Here is a 14,867-nt window from a genome sequence, read left to right on the forward strand (position 1 = left end):
TAGTTCACAGAGAACCATATTCTTGCTGTGTCCTCACGTGGTATAAGGAGGCTCAGAAATTCTTTGGGATTTCCTTTATAAAGACACTTATCCCATTCATGACCTCATCACCTCCTAAATGACCCATCATGAAATACCATCACATTAGGAATATGTATTTAATATATGAATTTGGGGAGTCACAAACATTCAGTCTATAGTATATATTTTATTTTGGCAGCCTTACCTATATATATATATATATATATATATATATATATATATATATATATACACACACACACACACACACATATATATACATATATATTAGATAGATAGAAAAAAGAAGATGAATACTCAAGCCCATCACATAGTAGTAAAAAAAAAAAAAAAAAAAGGTTGACTCTAGATTAGATTGGTAAAAATATTTTGTTAACTTTAAGTTCAGTGGATGTTATTACAGATTGGCACAAAGGCATAGGCAAATATCAAGTTTCAGGCTACCAAAGCCTCAATACTGATTCATAAGTCAATTTGTATAGACTTTAAAATGGTAAGTGTTTTGGGTCAAAAGACAAAAATGTGTCCAGAGCTTCTTATGCAAGCATCAAGGATGTCCTATACTCTGCTTTCACTTGCTTCATAAATAGTTACCTTAAGAATGCAGGATAATTTCATATATTTATACTTGGCAAAGATGGGCATACCTGGTAACCAGCCTCCTTGTATTATTTTTAACACAGTAGTTAAAAAGATGAGAGTTGTTGGTGAAAGTTCATCTAAAGCTCTCATCAAAGCAGACACTATAACACCTGGAATCTTTTAATGCAGTTTAAAAATCATTTATATTCAAGTTATTTGGAATATATAATATACAAAATATTAAACTAATACCTAATGTACATTTGTTATTGAAAATTGACTAAAGGATTTTCACTTTATAAAATAAATATTGACAGTCTCAGCCCTAGTATTGCTATATATGCTGTTGCTGTTGTGATGGTACAATACCATGTTAATATCAAAGGCATAATATTAGTTTATTCAAAATGTATCTCTGTCAATGTATTGTTTATCATTTTACAAATTACAGTTCTGTAATGGTGAGGTAATTCATATTTTGGACATAGTGCTAAAATGATGAAGTGGTTCTGTTTTTTGCTCAGCAATGGATCTTTCAAAATTTTGCGTTTTCTGGTATTAATCATGTATATTGGCCCAATGTTACTATAAAGAATCTCAGTGTTGTAATGTGGTTATTCATCATTTATTAAGATACTATCCTCATTCCCCTCCAGCATTTTTGTTCATTACAGCATGACAATATCATATTGATTTTAATTGGAATTTCAAATTTGTGAATGCTAAATTATGTCAATGCACCAACCATGAAATATCTCACTGCCATATTAATGCATATATATAGAATGTAAAGATGTAAAGAACATACTTTTGGACTCTGTGGGAGAAGGTGAGGGTGGGAAGATTTGAGAGAATAGCATTGAAATATGTATATTACCATATGTGAAATAGATCGCCAATCTATGTTGGATGCATGAGACAGGGTGCTCAGGGTTGGTGCACTGGGAGGACCCTGAGGGATGAGATGGGGAGGCAGCAGAGAGGGGGGTTCAGGATGGGTAACACATGAACACCCATAAATCAGAAACTGAACAATTAGCTACTTATATCTTCCCCATTTGATTGGAAAAACTGTCTTTATAATCATGGCCAGGTATCCGTCAGCCTTTATATATGCTGATGGAGAATCTGGTATTTCCTTCTCTGGAACTTACCTAGTTGGAGGTTAGCCAAGACTCCCACTTTTGAATTAAAAATTGACTCTGCACTCAGGAGAGCTTGAATGAGTCCTGCAAAAGTGATTGAATCCCATATCTGGGGGAAGAATAGAGGTATAAGTAGAATAGTTGAAAAACAAAACAAAAACAAATGAACAAAAACTTCTCAGAGATTTATCAGTTGCAGTTTGCTTAAATAAATTTAGAATTTTCAGGGAGAACCCCAATTTGCCTTGAAAACATTTCCCTAAAATGTATGTAACTCTAAAACCTGATTTTTACAAATGTAATACTAGAAAGCAGAAGTATAAAATAAATAAATACTTTATAAATAAAAAAATATTAATTTCCTTTGACCCAGAAATCCCACTCTAAGAAGTTGTTTGAGTCTAAGAAAATATTCAAATGAATGATCTTATTATAATAGTGACAAATTTAAAAGAAAACCCAATTTTTAATAAATTATATTACATTAATTCAGTAGACTACTATATAGCCATTATACTTTTTAAATATAATATCTGAAGCAAAATGGGAGAGGTGTTTGATGGAACTCAAAGAAGTGAAAAAGTTACAATGTTTAATGTTAGGGATGTGAGCACCTTGATTTATTTTTAATTTTTTTTCTTAGACCAATAGGTGCAAGATTTCCAGACTTAACTTTCTCCACACAACAGGGTATATGTTTTGGGCAGCAGATGGGACAGAGTCAGCCAAGTAGAGATCCTAATGTCACAATTCCAGTATGGGCATAGGAGCAGAAGCACGGATCTCTCAAGTAATGAAACACATCAAGTGAATCAATAGGGCTGCCTACACAACCACCTTGTTTTCTAAAGCCAAATTGTCTGCTACTGCTACTGTAATTTAATCTCTGACCAGTCTGTTTAAAGTATTCCTCTTAAAAGGACACCCTGGAAATAATTTTTGTTTGTTTCTTATATGCTTTTAAGCAATGATTCTGTCCCATAATATGCTAATTGCCTGATGTAATAGCTATGCCACTATAATTTATCATGATAATATAATAGTCTGCATTTATGCATACTTTACTTCACTCTATAGCGTGGATGATCAAAGTAAAGCACAATTTCAAGTTGAGAGCCATGGTTTTATGTTTTATCCAGTTTATTTTGCATAAAATCCTGCTGTGTATAAAGAGATTAGCTTTTTGAGGGCTGTATATCAGAACAAAATAACTGATCATTTTGTATCTTACCATATATTTTTGCATGTCATCATGCTCTTATAAATGTGTTCTTTTGGAGTGAATAGCAACTGCTCGTCAGTAAGATATAGTGCACGTATGTTAGAGGGTTGCAGGAGGAGGCTGCTGCTGCTGCTGCTGCTGCTAAGTCGCTTCAGTCCTGTCCAACTCTGTGCGACCCCATAGATGGCAGCCCACCAGGCTCCCCCGTCCCTGGGCAAGAACACTGGAGTGGGTTGCCATTTCCTTCTCCAATGCATGAAAGTGAAAAGTGAAAGTGAAGTCGCTCAGTCGTGTCCAACTCTTAGCGACACCATGGACTGCAGCCTACCAGGCCCCTCCATCCATGGGATTTTCCAGGCAAGAGGACTGGAGTGGGGTGCCATTGCCTTCTCTGGGAGGAGGCAGTAGTGTTCAGTTAATGGCCTTTAACATATACATGCTTTCTAAAGTTATTCATTATGTTTCCAGACTTGTTTTGACTACCTGTAGACAAATGAGCCTATCTTTTTAGTGAGAGTTGTTTAGTCTTCCCAGAGTCAGCTTAAATCCAAGACTATTGAGAGTTTTGAAACCATGATAAAAATGAGTCACTTTTATTTAGTAATAATTTTCTATGGAGTAATATTAATAATTACAACCTTACAAAGGGAGTTTATAAATCCTTCTCTTAGAAAGTTGTCAACTTGCAATCTGTTTATATGAATGTTTTTCAGGTGGATGTGAATCCTCCTGGGATAAGGATAAGATGCAGTCTCCTCTTGTTGCTCCTGGACCCCAACATGGAATTGTTCATGCATCCCTAGCTGGCCAGCCAGGCCTTGGGGGTACTCCTACCCTCAATCCACTGCAGCAGAACCACCTGATGACCAATAGTATGTATACTGTCCTCCCAGGATTTGGTAAGAAAAATACCACCCAAGACCCATTGGACAACTTGGGATATCAGGGATAATTTATTTCTCTTCAATAAGATTTAACAATTTGAAGTTAGGAGGTATATAGAGAGGGATTCATTTGACAGGGTGAGGTTTTTAGAGAAGAAATAGATTGAATGGCCATGTAGCAGAGTAGAGGTACCTAGGAGGATATGTTAACAGAGTAATTAAGAATTCTGGCTATAGTCACATAAACTTGGGTTTGAATTCTACATATTTTGAATCCTGTGTCACTATTTGGATTTGGAGAAGTCAGATAACTTTTTCAAGTTTCAGTTTCCACAACTGTAAAATAGGAATACAAATGTACCCAATCTTTAAGGCTACTGAGAGGGCTAAAAATATTAAAGGGAAAACTGTTAGCAGTGACTTGCATATAGTAAGTACTTATTATTCAGTAGTCAAACTATAGCTGAATTATAGAAATTCACATTTAGAGATGTTTTTAGAAACTTCAAAGACTCAGAAATCTTTCTATAGGAAAGCAGGCCTTATATACATTACTTGGACAAACTCTTACTTTTCCTACAGACAGGAAGTATAACAGAAAAGTTTAATTATTCCTTTCTCTAAGACTTTCAGTCTTTCAATAGAATGAAGAAAACAGAGGAATTCTGAGAAACTTTAACATAATCTAAATTGTAATGAAATTCATCAGTTATTAATGATATAAAATAAGTTATAATGTCATCCTTTAAGAAGATTATAATCTAAAGAGTTAAATGTCTCATAAAAATGTAATGTTAAGCAAAAGAAAATAAAATCAATGCCCGAAAAGTTGTAAATTTTATGTTACAAGAAGTAAAAAGCAGCTTTAAACAAAGGGGAACCTAGAAGACTTCTGATTTCTTGTTTGACATGTAAAGAGCTTATAAATTGTCATTCTTGTCCACATAACAAGAGAAAAATATGGAACAATCTGAAAATCAACAACTCTTTTAAATTTATCACAGATTGAGTACATAGGGCACAAACTAAATAAATAGGCAGATACAGAGAATCACAGCTTATTGGGAAAAGAAGCCAGAGTTGAAGACTGATAGAAGCATTTAAAGGGTGATTGAGTTATTTCTGAAGATTCAGTGTGGATCTAGCTTGAGAAATAAAATTTCCTAGGAGGCCATTCTTAAAGGGGCCTCTACATTTTCATGAATTTTACTTCCAGAAGCCCCATGAGGTTCTCAGATATTAATTTGAGAAAATTGTCCTTATATTCTGGAAAAGGGAAGGAAAAGTAACCATTTTAAAATATGTCCAGAATATTCTATTCTCCTTAACACAGAGGCCCATCCTCAAAGGAAACTATTTTCCCAGAGCTTAAGCTATTTGGTTTTAGCACAGCATGACCCAGAGGAAGGGATACACTAAACTCCAGTATCCTGTAGCTGTTAATATGAGGGAACAAGGTTATAAAATTCCAGCCCCTTTAGTTCTCACGTGGAGAATTAGAAATAGGGGGGTTCATGATGGGGAACACATGTACACCCATGGCGGATTCATGACAATGTATGGCAAAACCACTACAATATATGGCAAAACCAATACAATATTGTAAAGTTATAAAAATTAAAAATAAATAAATAAATAAAGTGGGCTGCAAAAAAAAATATTGTAAAGTAATTAGCCTCCAAATAAAATAAATAAATTTATATTTAAAAAAAGAGGAATATTCACCTATAGTCCTGTCTAGCCTTCCTGGCCAACCTAAGAGGAGGGGAGAAGCTGGAAAGTACTTGTGAAAGTCACAACCCAAGGACACTCAGTCTCAATAGGAGACTGAGACTTAATCATAAAATTATAGACTGCTGCATCTCTATACACATTTTACTAATACCACACTGGGGCTCTACATAATACCAGGAGGTAACTATTGAAAGAACAGAAAGCCTCAGACCCTATTTAATACAAAATCTCAAGGAAAAAAACAAAGACAACAGGGAAGATAGGAAAATACCGTTACTAATATGACAGCTACACCAAACATCCTAACTTATTGCCAGAAAACATAAAATTTCCCACTAAATGTTTATGTTTCTTCCGAATACACACAATATATATTTTCTAGCTTCAAACAAGACGTGCAAGACATAAATAAGGGGGGGGGGGAGAATAATATGAGGATATAAAGCAAACAACAGAACCAGAATTAGATATAGTCAATATTTTGAATTATCAGATTAGGAATTTTATATAATTATGATTAATATGGGTTTCCCAGGGAGCACTAGTGGTAAAGAACCCACCTGCCAATGCAGGAGACATGAGACATGGATTCAATCTATGAATTGGGAAGATGCCATGGAAAAGAGTATGGCAACCCACTCCAGTATTTTTACCTGGAGAATCCCATGGGCAGAGGACCCTGGCAGGCTACAGCCCATAGGTTTGCACAGAGTTGTACACGACTGAAGTGACTTAGCACAGTATACTAAGAGAATAGAAAAAGTGGAAAACAAAATTATTCATGGAAATTTTAATCAGAGAAAGGGAAAATCCAACTATTAAAAGGAAATACTGAAAATCAAAAGCACTCCAACAAAGTGAAGAATGCCTGTGATGGGCATAGGTAGACTGGCCAGGGTCAAAGCAAGGATTAGGAAACTTGGGGATATGTCAATAGAAATTTTTCTAACTGAAAAAGAAAAACAGAAGTAAATACAAAAACAATACAACAGAATAGCCAAGAACTGTGTGGCAATTAGAAAATGTGTAGTACATATGTAATGGAGATACAAGAAGGATAAGACTAGAATGGAACAGAAGAAATATTTGAAATAACAGTGATTGGAGAGGCGGTCCTAAGATGGCAGAGGAATAGGACAAGGAGACCACTTTCCCCCACAAACTCATCAAAAGAATATTTGAACGCTGAGTAATTCCACACAACAACTTCTGAATGCTGGCAAAAGACATCAGGCACCCAAAAAAGCAGCCCATTGTCTGTGAAAGAAGATGCTTTATCAATGGTGCTATATAGATGAAGAAGTCTTCAGGCTACTGTAAAAATAACACTGAAAACCATAAGTAGGAGGCTTAAGTCAAAATCCTGAGAACACCAGAGAACTCCTGACTCCAGGGAACATTAATCGACAGGAGCTCATCAAAAGCCTTCATACCTACACTGAAACCAAGCATGACCCAAGGGCCAACAAGTTCCAGAGCAAGACATACCATGCAAATTCTCCAGCAACACAGGAACACAGCCCTGAGCTTCAATATACAGGCTGCACAAAGTCACTCCAAACTCACTGACATCTCATAACTCATTACTGGATACTTCATTGTACTCCAAAGAGAAGAAATCCAGCTCCACCCAACAGAACACTGACACAAGCTTCCCTAATCAGGAAACCTTGACAAGCCACCCGTACAACCCCACACAGAGTGGGGAAACTCCACAATAAAGAGAACTCCACAAACTGCCAGAATACAGAAAGGTCACCCCAAACACAGCAATATAAACAAGATGAAGAGACAGAGGAATACTCAGCAGGTAAAGGAACAAGATAAATGCCCACCAAACAAAAGAGGAAAAGATAGGGAATCTACCTGATAAAGAATTCCAAATAATGATAGTGAAAATGATCCAAAATCTTGAAAACAAAATGAAATCACAGAAAATATCATGGAGACAAGGACTGAGAAGATGAAAGAAAGATTTAACAAGGACGTAGAAGAAATAAAAAAGAGTCAATATATCATGAATAATGCAATAAATGAAATTAAAAACACTCTGGAGGGAACAAATAGTAGAATAATGGAGGGAGAAGATAGGATTAGTGAGGTAGAAGATAGAATGGTAGAAATAAATGAAACTGAGAAGAAAAAAGAAAAACAAATTAAAAGAAATGAGGACAATCTCAGAGACCTCTGGGACAATGCGAAATGCCCTAGCATTCAAGAAGACAGAAAGACCATGAGAAAATACTTGAGTAGATAATAGTTAAAAACTTCCCTAAAATGGGGAAAGAAATAATCATCCAAGTCCAAGAAACCCAGAGAGTCCAAAACAGGATAAACCCAAGGTGAAACACCCCAAGACACATATTAATCAAATTAACAAAGATCAAAAACACACATACACACACACACAAACAAATATTAAAATCAGCAAGGGAAAAACAACAAATAACACACAAGGGGATTCCCATAAGGATAACAGTAGATCTTTCAACAGAAACTCTTCAGGCCAGGAGGGAATGGCAGGACATACTTAAAGTGATGAAAGAAAATAACCTACAGCCCAGATTACTGTACCCAGCAAGGATCTCATTCAAATATGAAGGAGAAATCAAAAGGTTTACAGACAAGCAAAAGCTGAGAGAATTCAGCACCATCAAACCAGGTCTCCAACAAATGCTAAAGGATCTTCCCTAGACAGGAAACACAAAAAGGGTGCATAAACTCGAACCCAAAACAAGAAACTAAATGGCAATGGGATCACACATATCAATAATTACGTTAAATGTAAATGGGTTGAATGCCCCAAGCAAAAGACAAAGACTGGCTGAATGGAATTCAAAAACAAGACACCTATATATGTTGTCTACAAGAGACCCACCTCAAAACAAGGGAAACATACAGACTGAAAGTGAAGGGCTGGAAAAAGATATTCTATGCAAATTGAGACCAAAAGAAAGCAGGAGTAGCAACACTCATATCAGATAAAATTGACTTTAAAATAAAGCTTGTGAAAAGAGACAAAGAAGGACACTACATAATGATCAAAGGACCAATCCAAGAAGAAGATATAACAATTATAAATATATATGCACCCAACATAGGAGCACCACAATATGTAAGACAAATGCTAACAAGTATGAAAGATGAAATTAACAATAACAAATAAGAGGGATACTTTAATACCCCACTCACACCTATAGATAGATCAACTAAACAAAATGAACAAGGAAACACAAACTTTAAATGATACAATAGACCAGTTAGACCTATTTGTTATCTATAGGACATTTCACCCCAAAATAATGAATTTCACCTTTTTCTCAAGCACACAAAGAACCTTCTCCAGGATAGATCAAATCCTGGGCCATAACTCTAGCCTTGGTAAATTCAAAATAATTGAAATCATTCCAAGCATCTTTTCTGACCACAGTGCAGTAAGATTAGATCTCAATTACAGGAGAAAAACTATTAAAAATTCCAACATATCGAGGCTGAAAAACACCCTGCTGTGAATAACCAACAAATCACAGAAGAAATCAAGAAAGAAATCAAAATATCCATAGAAACGAATGAAAATGAAAACACAACAACCCAAAACCTGTGGGACACTGTAAAAACAGTGCTAAGGGGAACATTCATAGCAATACAGGCATGCCTCAAGAAACAAGAAAAAAGTTAAATAAATAACCTAACTCTACACCTAAAGCAACTAGAAAAGAAAGAAATAAAGAACCCCAGGGTTACTAGAAAGAAAGAAATCTTAAAAATTAGACAATAAATAAATGCAAAAGAAATAAAAGAGACGATACTAAAAATCAACAGAGCCAAAAGCTGGTTCTTTGAGAAGATAAATAAAACTGACAAACCATTAGCTAGACTCATCAAGAAACAAAGGGAGAAAAATCAAATCAATAAAATTAGAAATGAAAATGGAGAGATCACAACAGACAACACAGAAATACAAAGGATCATAAGAGACTACTATCAGCAACTATATGCCAATAAAATGCAATGCAATCCCTATCAAGCTACCAATGGTATTTTTCACAGAGCTAGAACAAATAACTTCACAATTTGTATGGAAATATAAAAAACCTCGAATAGCCAAAGCAATCTTGCGAAAGAAGAATGGAAATGGAAGAATCAACCTGCCTGACTTCAGACTCTACTACAAAGCCACAGTCATCAAGACAGTATGGTACTGGCACAAAGACAGAAATATAGACCAATGGAGCAAAATAGAAAGCCCAAATATAAACCCACGCATCTATGGACACCTTATATTTGACAAAGGAGGCAAGAATACACAATGGAGAAGAGACAATCTCTTTAACAAGTGGTGCTGGAAAAACTGGTCAACCACTTGTAAAAGAATGAAACTAGAATGCTTTCTAACACCATACACAAAAATAAACTCAAAATGGATTAAAGATCTAAACATAAGACCAGAAACTATATAACTCCTAGAGGAGAACATAGGCAAAACACTCTCCGACATAAATCAGAGCAGGATCCTCTATGACCCACCTCCCAGAATATTGGAAATAGAAGCAAAAATTAACAAATGGGACATAATTAAAATTAAAAGCTTCTGCACAACAAAGGAAACTATAAGCAAGGTGAAAAGACAGCCTTCAGAATGGGAGAAAATAATAACAAACAAACCAATGGACAAATAACTTAATCTCAAAAATATACAAGCAACTCCTGCAGCTCAATTGCAGGAAAATAAATGACCCAATCAAAAAATGGGCCAAAGAACTAAACAGACATTTGTCCAAAGAAGACATACAGATGGCTAACAAACACATGAAAAGATGCTCAACATCACTCATTATCAGAGAAAAGCAAATCAAAACCACAATGAGGTACAATTTCACTCCAAAGTGGTTGCTATCCAAAAGTCTGCAAGCAATAATTGCTGGAGAGGGTGTGGAAAAAAGGGAACCCTCTTACACTGTTGGTGGGAATGCAAACTAGTACAGCCACTATGGAGAACAGTGTGGAGACTCCTTAGAATACTAAATAGAACTGCAATATGACCCAGCAATCCCACTGCTGGGCATACACACTGAGGAAACCAGAATTGAAAGAGACACGTGTACCCCAATATTCATCACAGCACTGTTTATAATAGCCAGGCCATGGAAGCAACCTAGATGTCCATCAGCAGAAGAATGGATATGAAAGCTGTGGTACATGTACACAATGGAGTATTACTCAGCCATTAAAAAGAATACATTTGAATCAGTTTTTATGAGGTGGATGAAACTGGAGCCTATTATACAGAGTGTAGTAAGCCAGAAAGAAAAATACCAATACAGTATACTAATACATATATATGGAATTTAGAAAGATGGTAACGATAACACTGTATGTGAGACAGCAAAAGAGACACAGATGTATAGAACAGTCTTTTGGACTCTGTGGGAGAGGGCGAGGGTGCGATGATTTGCGAGAATAGCATTTAAACATGTATAATATCATATGTGAAACAAATCACACATCCAGGTTCAATGCATGGTACAGGATGCTTAGGGCTGGTGCACTGGGATGACCCAGAGGGATAGTATGGGGTGGGAGTTGGGAGGGGGGTTCAGGATGGGGAACACATGTACACCCATGGCAGATTCATGTTGATGTATTACAAATCCAATACAATATTGTAAATTAATTAACTTCTAGTTAAAATAAATAAATTTATATTAGAAAGAAAGAGATAACAATGATTGAAAAGTTTTGTAAATTAATGAGAGATACCAAACTGCAAATCCAGAAAGCTCACAAAGCACTAAGAAGGATAAATATTTTAAAATATACAGGTATGAACATTATATTCAAAATGGAAAATTAAAAATCTTTAAGGAACATGAAGGGAAAAAACTCTTTATGCAGAAAGGAATGAACAGAAAAATTACTTATTTTATACCAGGTTGGATTAAACACAAACTGGGATCAAGATTACCAGGAGAAATATTAGCAACCTCAGATATGAAGATGATACCACTCTAATGGTAGAAAGCAAAGAGGAACTAAAGAGCCTCTTAATGAGTGTTAAAAAAAAAGGAGTGAAAAAGCTGGCTTAAAACTCAACATTAAGAAAACTAAGATCATGCATCTGGTTCCATCACTCCATGGCAAATTGATAGGGAAAAAATGGAAACAGTGACAGATTTTTTTCCTTGGGATGCAAAATCACTGCAGACTGTGACTGCAGCCATGAAATTAAGATGCTTCTCTTTGGAATAAAAGCTATTACAAACCTAGACAGCATATTAAAAAACAGAGACATCACTTCAGTGACAAAAGTCTGTCTAGTCAAAGCTATGGTTTTTCTAGTAGTCATGTACAGATGTGAGTTAGAACATAAGAAGGCTGAGCACAGAAAATTGATGCTTTCAAACTGTGGTGCTAGAGAGGACACTTGAGAGTTCCTTGGACAGCAAGAAAATCAAACCAGTCAATCCTAAGGGAAATCAACCCTGAATATTCATCAGAAGTACTGATACTGAAGCTGAAGCTCCCAATACTTTGTCCACCTGATGAGAAGAGCTGACTCATTGGAAAAGACCCTGATGCTGTGAAAGACTGAGGGCAAGAAGAGAAGAGGAAGACAGAGAATGAGATGGTTGGATAGCAATGCCAAATCAATGGACATGAGTTTGAGCAAACTCAGGGAGATAGTGAAGGACAGGGAAGCTGGGCATAATGCAGTCCATGGGGTCACAAAAGGGGCAGACAGGACTTAGCAACTGAACACAAAACTTTTTTTTTTTTTAATTGAAATGTAGTTGCTATACAGTGCTTTGTCACTTTCTGCTATACAGGGAAGTGAAAAAGCCATATACCCAGATGCCCTCTATTTCAGATTTCCCTCCAATTTAGGTCACCACAGAACACCAAGTATAATTTCCTGTTCTATACAGTATGTTCTCATCAGTTATCTATTTTAATACATCATCTTCCAACAACATAAGAGATGACCCTACACATGGAAGTCACCAAATGGTCAGTACCAAAATCAGATTGATTATAATTTTTGCAGCCAAAGATGGAGAAGCTCTATACAGTCAGCAAAAAAAAGACCAGGAGCTGACTGTGGCTCAGATCATGAACTCCTTATTGCAAAATTAAATTGAAGAAAGTAAAGAAAACCACTAGGCCATTCAGGTAGGACCTAAATCAAATCCCTAATGATTATTCAGTGGAACTGACAAATAGATTCAAGGGATTATATCTGATAGACAGAATGCCTGAAGAACTATGGTTGGAGGTTCATGATATTGTACAGGAGGTTGTGATCAAGACCATCCTCAAGAAAAAGAAATGCAAAAAGGCAAAGTAGTTGTCTTGAGGACGTCATGCAAATAGCTGAGAAAAGAAGAGAGGCAAAAAGAGAAGGAAAAGAAGAAAGTTATAGCCATCTGAATGCAGAGTTCCAATGAATATCAAAGAGAGATAAGAAAGCCTTCCTTGGTGATCAATGCAAAGAAATAGAGGATAAAATAGAATGGGAAAGACTAGAGATCTCTTCAAGAAAATTAGAGATACCAAGGGAATATTTCATGCAAAGATGGGCACAGTGAAGGACAGAAATGGTATGAACATAACAGACACAGAAGATATTAAGAAGAGATGGCAGAAATACACAGAAGAAATATACAAAAAACATCTTCATGATCCAGATAACCACAATGGTGTGATCACTCACCTATAGCCAGACATCCTGGAGTGGGAAATCAAGTGGACCTTAGGAAGAATCACTAGAATCAAAGCTAGTGGAGGTGATGGAGTTCCACCTGAGCTATTTCAAATCTTAAAAGATCATGCTGTTAAAGTGCTGTACTCAACATGCCAGCAAATTTGGAAAATTCAACATTGGCCACAAGACTGGAAAAGGTCAGTTTTCATTCTACTACCAAAGAAAGGCAATGCCAAAGAATCTTCAAACTACCACACAATTGCACTCAGTTTACATGCTAGCAAAGTAATGCTCAAAATTCTCCAAGCCAGGCTTCAGCAGTTCTTGAACTAAGAACTCCCAGATGTTCAAGCTGGATTTTGAAAAGGCAAAGGAACTAAAGATCAAATTGCCAACATCCACTGAATACTAGAAAAAGCAAGAGAATTCCAGAAAAAAAATCTACTTCTGCTTCATTGACTATGCTAAAGCCTTTGACTGTATGAATCACAAGAAACTGGAAATTTTTATTAAAGAAATGGGAAAAACATACCACCTTTCCTGCCTCCTTAGAAACCTGTATGCAGGTCAAGGAGCAACAGTTTGAATTGGACATGGAACAATGAACTGGTTCCAAATTGGGAAAGGAGTACGTCAAGGTTGTATATTGTCACCGTGTTTATTTAACTTATATGCAGAGTACATCATGCGAAATGCCAGATTGGATGAAGCACAGGGTGAAATCAAGATTGCCAGCAGACGTATCAATAACCTCAGATATGCACATGACACAACCCTTATGGCCAAAGGCAAAGAGGAAGTAAAGAGACTCTTCTTGAAGTTGGAAAAGGAGAGTGAAAAATGGCTTAAAACTGGACATTCAAAAAGGCACATCATGGCATCTTGTTCCATCACTTCATGGCAAATAGTTGCAGAAACAATGGAAAAAAGTTGACAGACTCTTTTTTTCCCTTGGTTTGCAATATCACTGCAGATGGTGACTGAGCCATGAAATTAAAAGATGCTTGCTCTTTGGAAGAAAAGTATTAAAAAAAAATTGATATTACTTTGCTGAGAAATGTCTGTCTAGTCAAAGCTATTGTTTTTCCAGTAGTCATGTATGGATGTGAGAGTTGGACCATAAACAAGGCTGAGCAGTGAAGAATTGATGCTTTTGAACTGTGTTGTTGGAAAAGACTCTTGAAAGTCCCTTGGACTGCAAGGAGATCAAACCAGTCAATCCTAAATCAATCAGTCCTGAGTATTCATTGGAAAGACTAATGCTGAAGCTGAAGCTCCAATACTTTGGCCACCTGATGTGAAGAGCAGATTCATTAGAAAAGACTCTGATCCTGAGAAAGATTGAAGGCAGGAGAATAAGGGGATGGCAGAGGATGAGATGGTTGGATGGCATCACCAACTCAATGGACATGAGTTTGAGCAAGCTCTGGGAGATGGTGATGGGCAGGCAAGCCTGGTGTGCTGCAGTTCATGGGGTCACAAAGAATCAGACACGACAGTGCCTGAACAACAATATATATGTCAATTTCAATCTTCCAATTCATCCCACCACCCCC

The 14,867-nt window shown here is 36.3% G+C and overlaps 1 protein-coding gene across 1 annotated transcript in view; it reads left to right on the plus strand.

The window, feature by feature from the left end:
• Positions 1-14,867, plus strand: part of DACH2 (dachshund family transcription factor 2) — an 856,348-nt gene that overhangs the window by 626,409 nt on the left and 215,072 nt on the right. Inside the window, exon 5 of the mRNA XM_027534851.1 lies at positions 3,705-3,863. Within this exon, the coding sequence (XP_027390652.1) occupies positions 3,705-3,863 (159 nt within the window). The remainder of the gene's footprint in view (positions 1-3,704; positions 3,864-14,867) is intronic.

Source organism: Bos indicus x Bos taurus, chromosome X, assembly GCF_003369695.1.
Source record: "Bos indicus x Bos taurus breed Angus x Brahman F1 hybrid chromosome X, Bos_hybrid_MaternalHap_v2.0, whole genome shotgun sequence".
Lineage (NCBI taxonomy): Eukaryota > Metazoa > Chordata > Mammalia > Artiodactyla > Bovidae > Bos > Bos indicus x Bos taurus.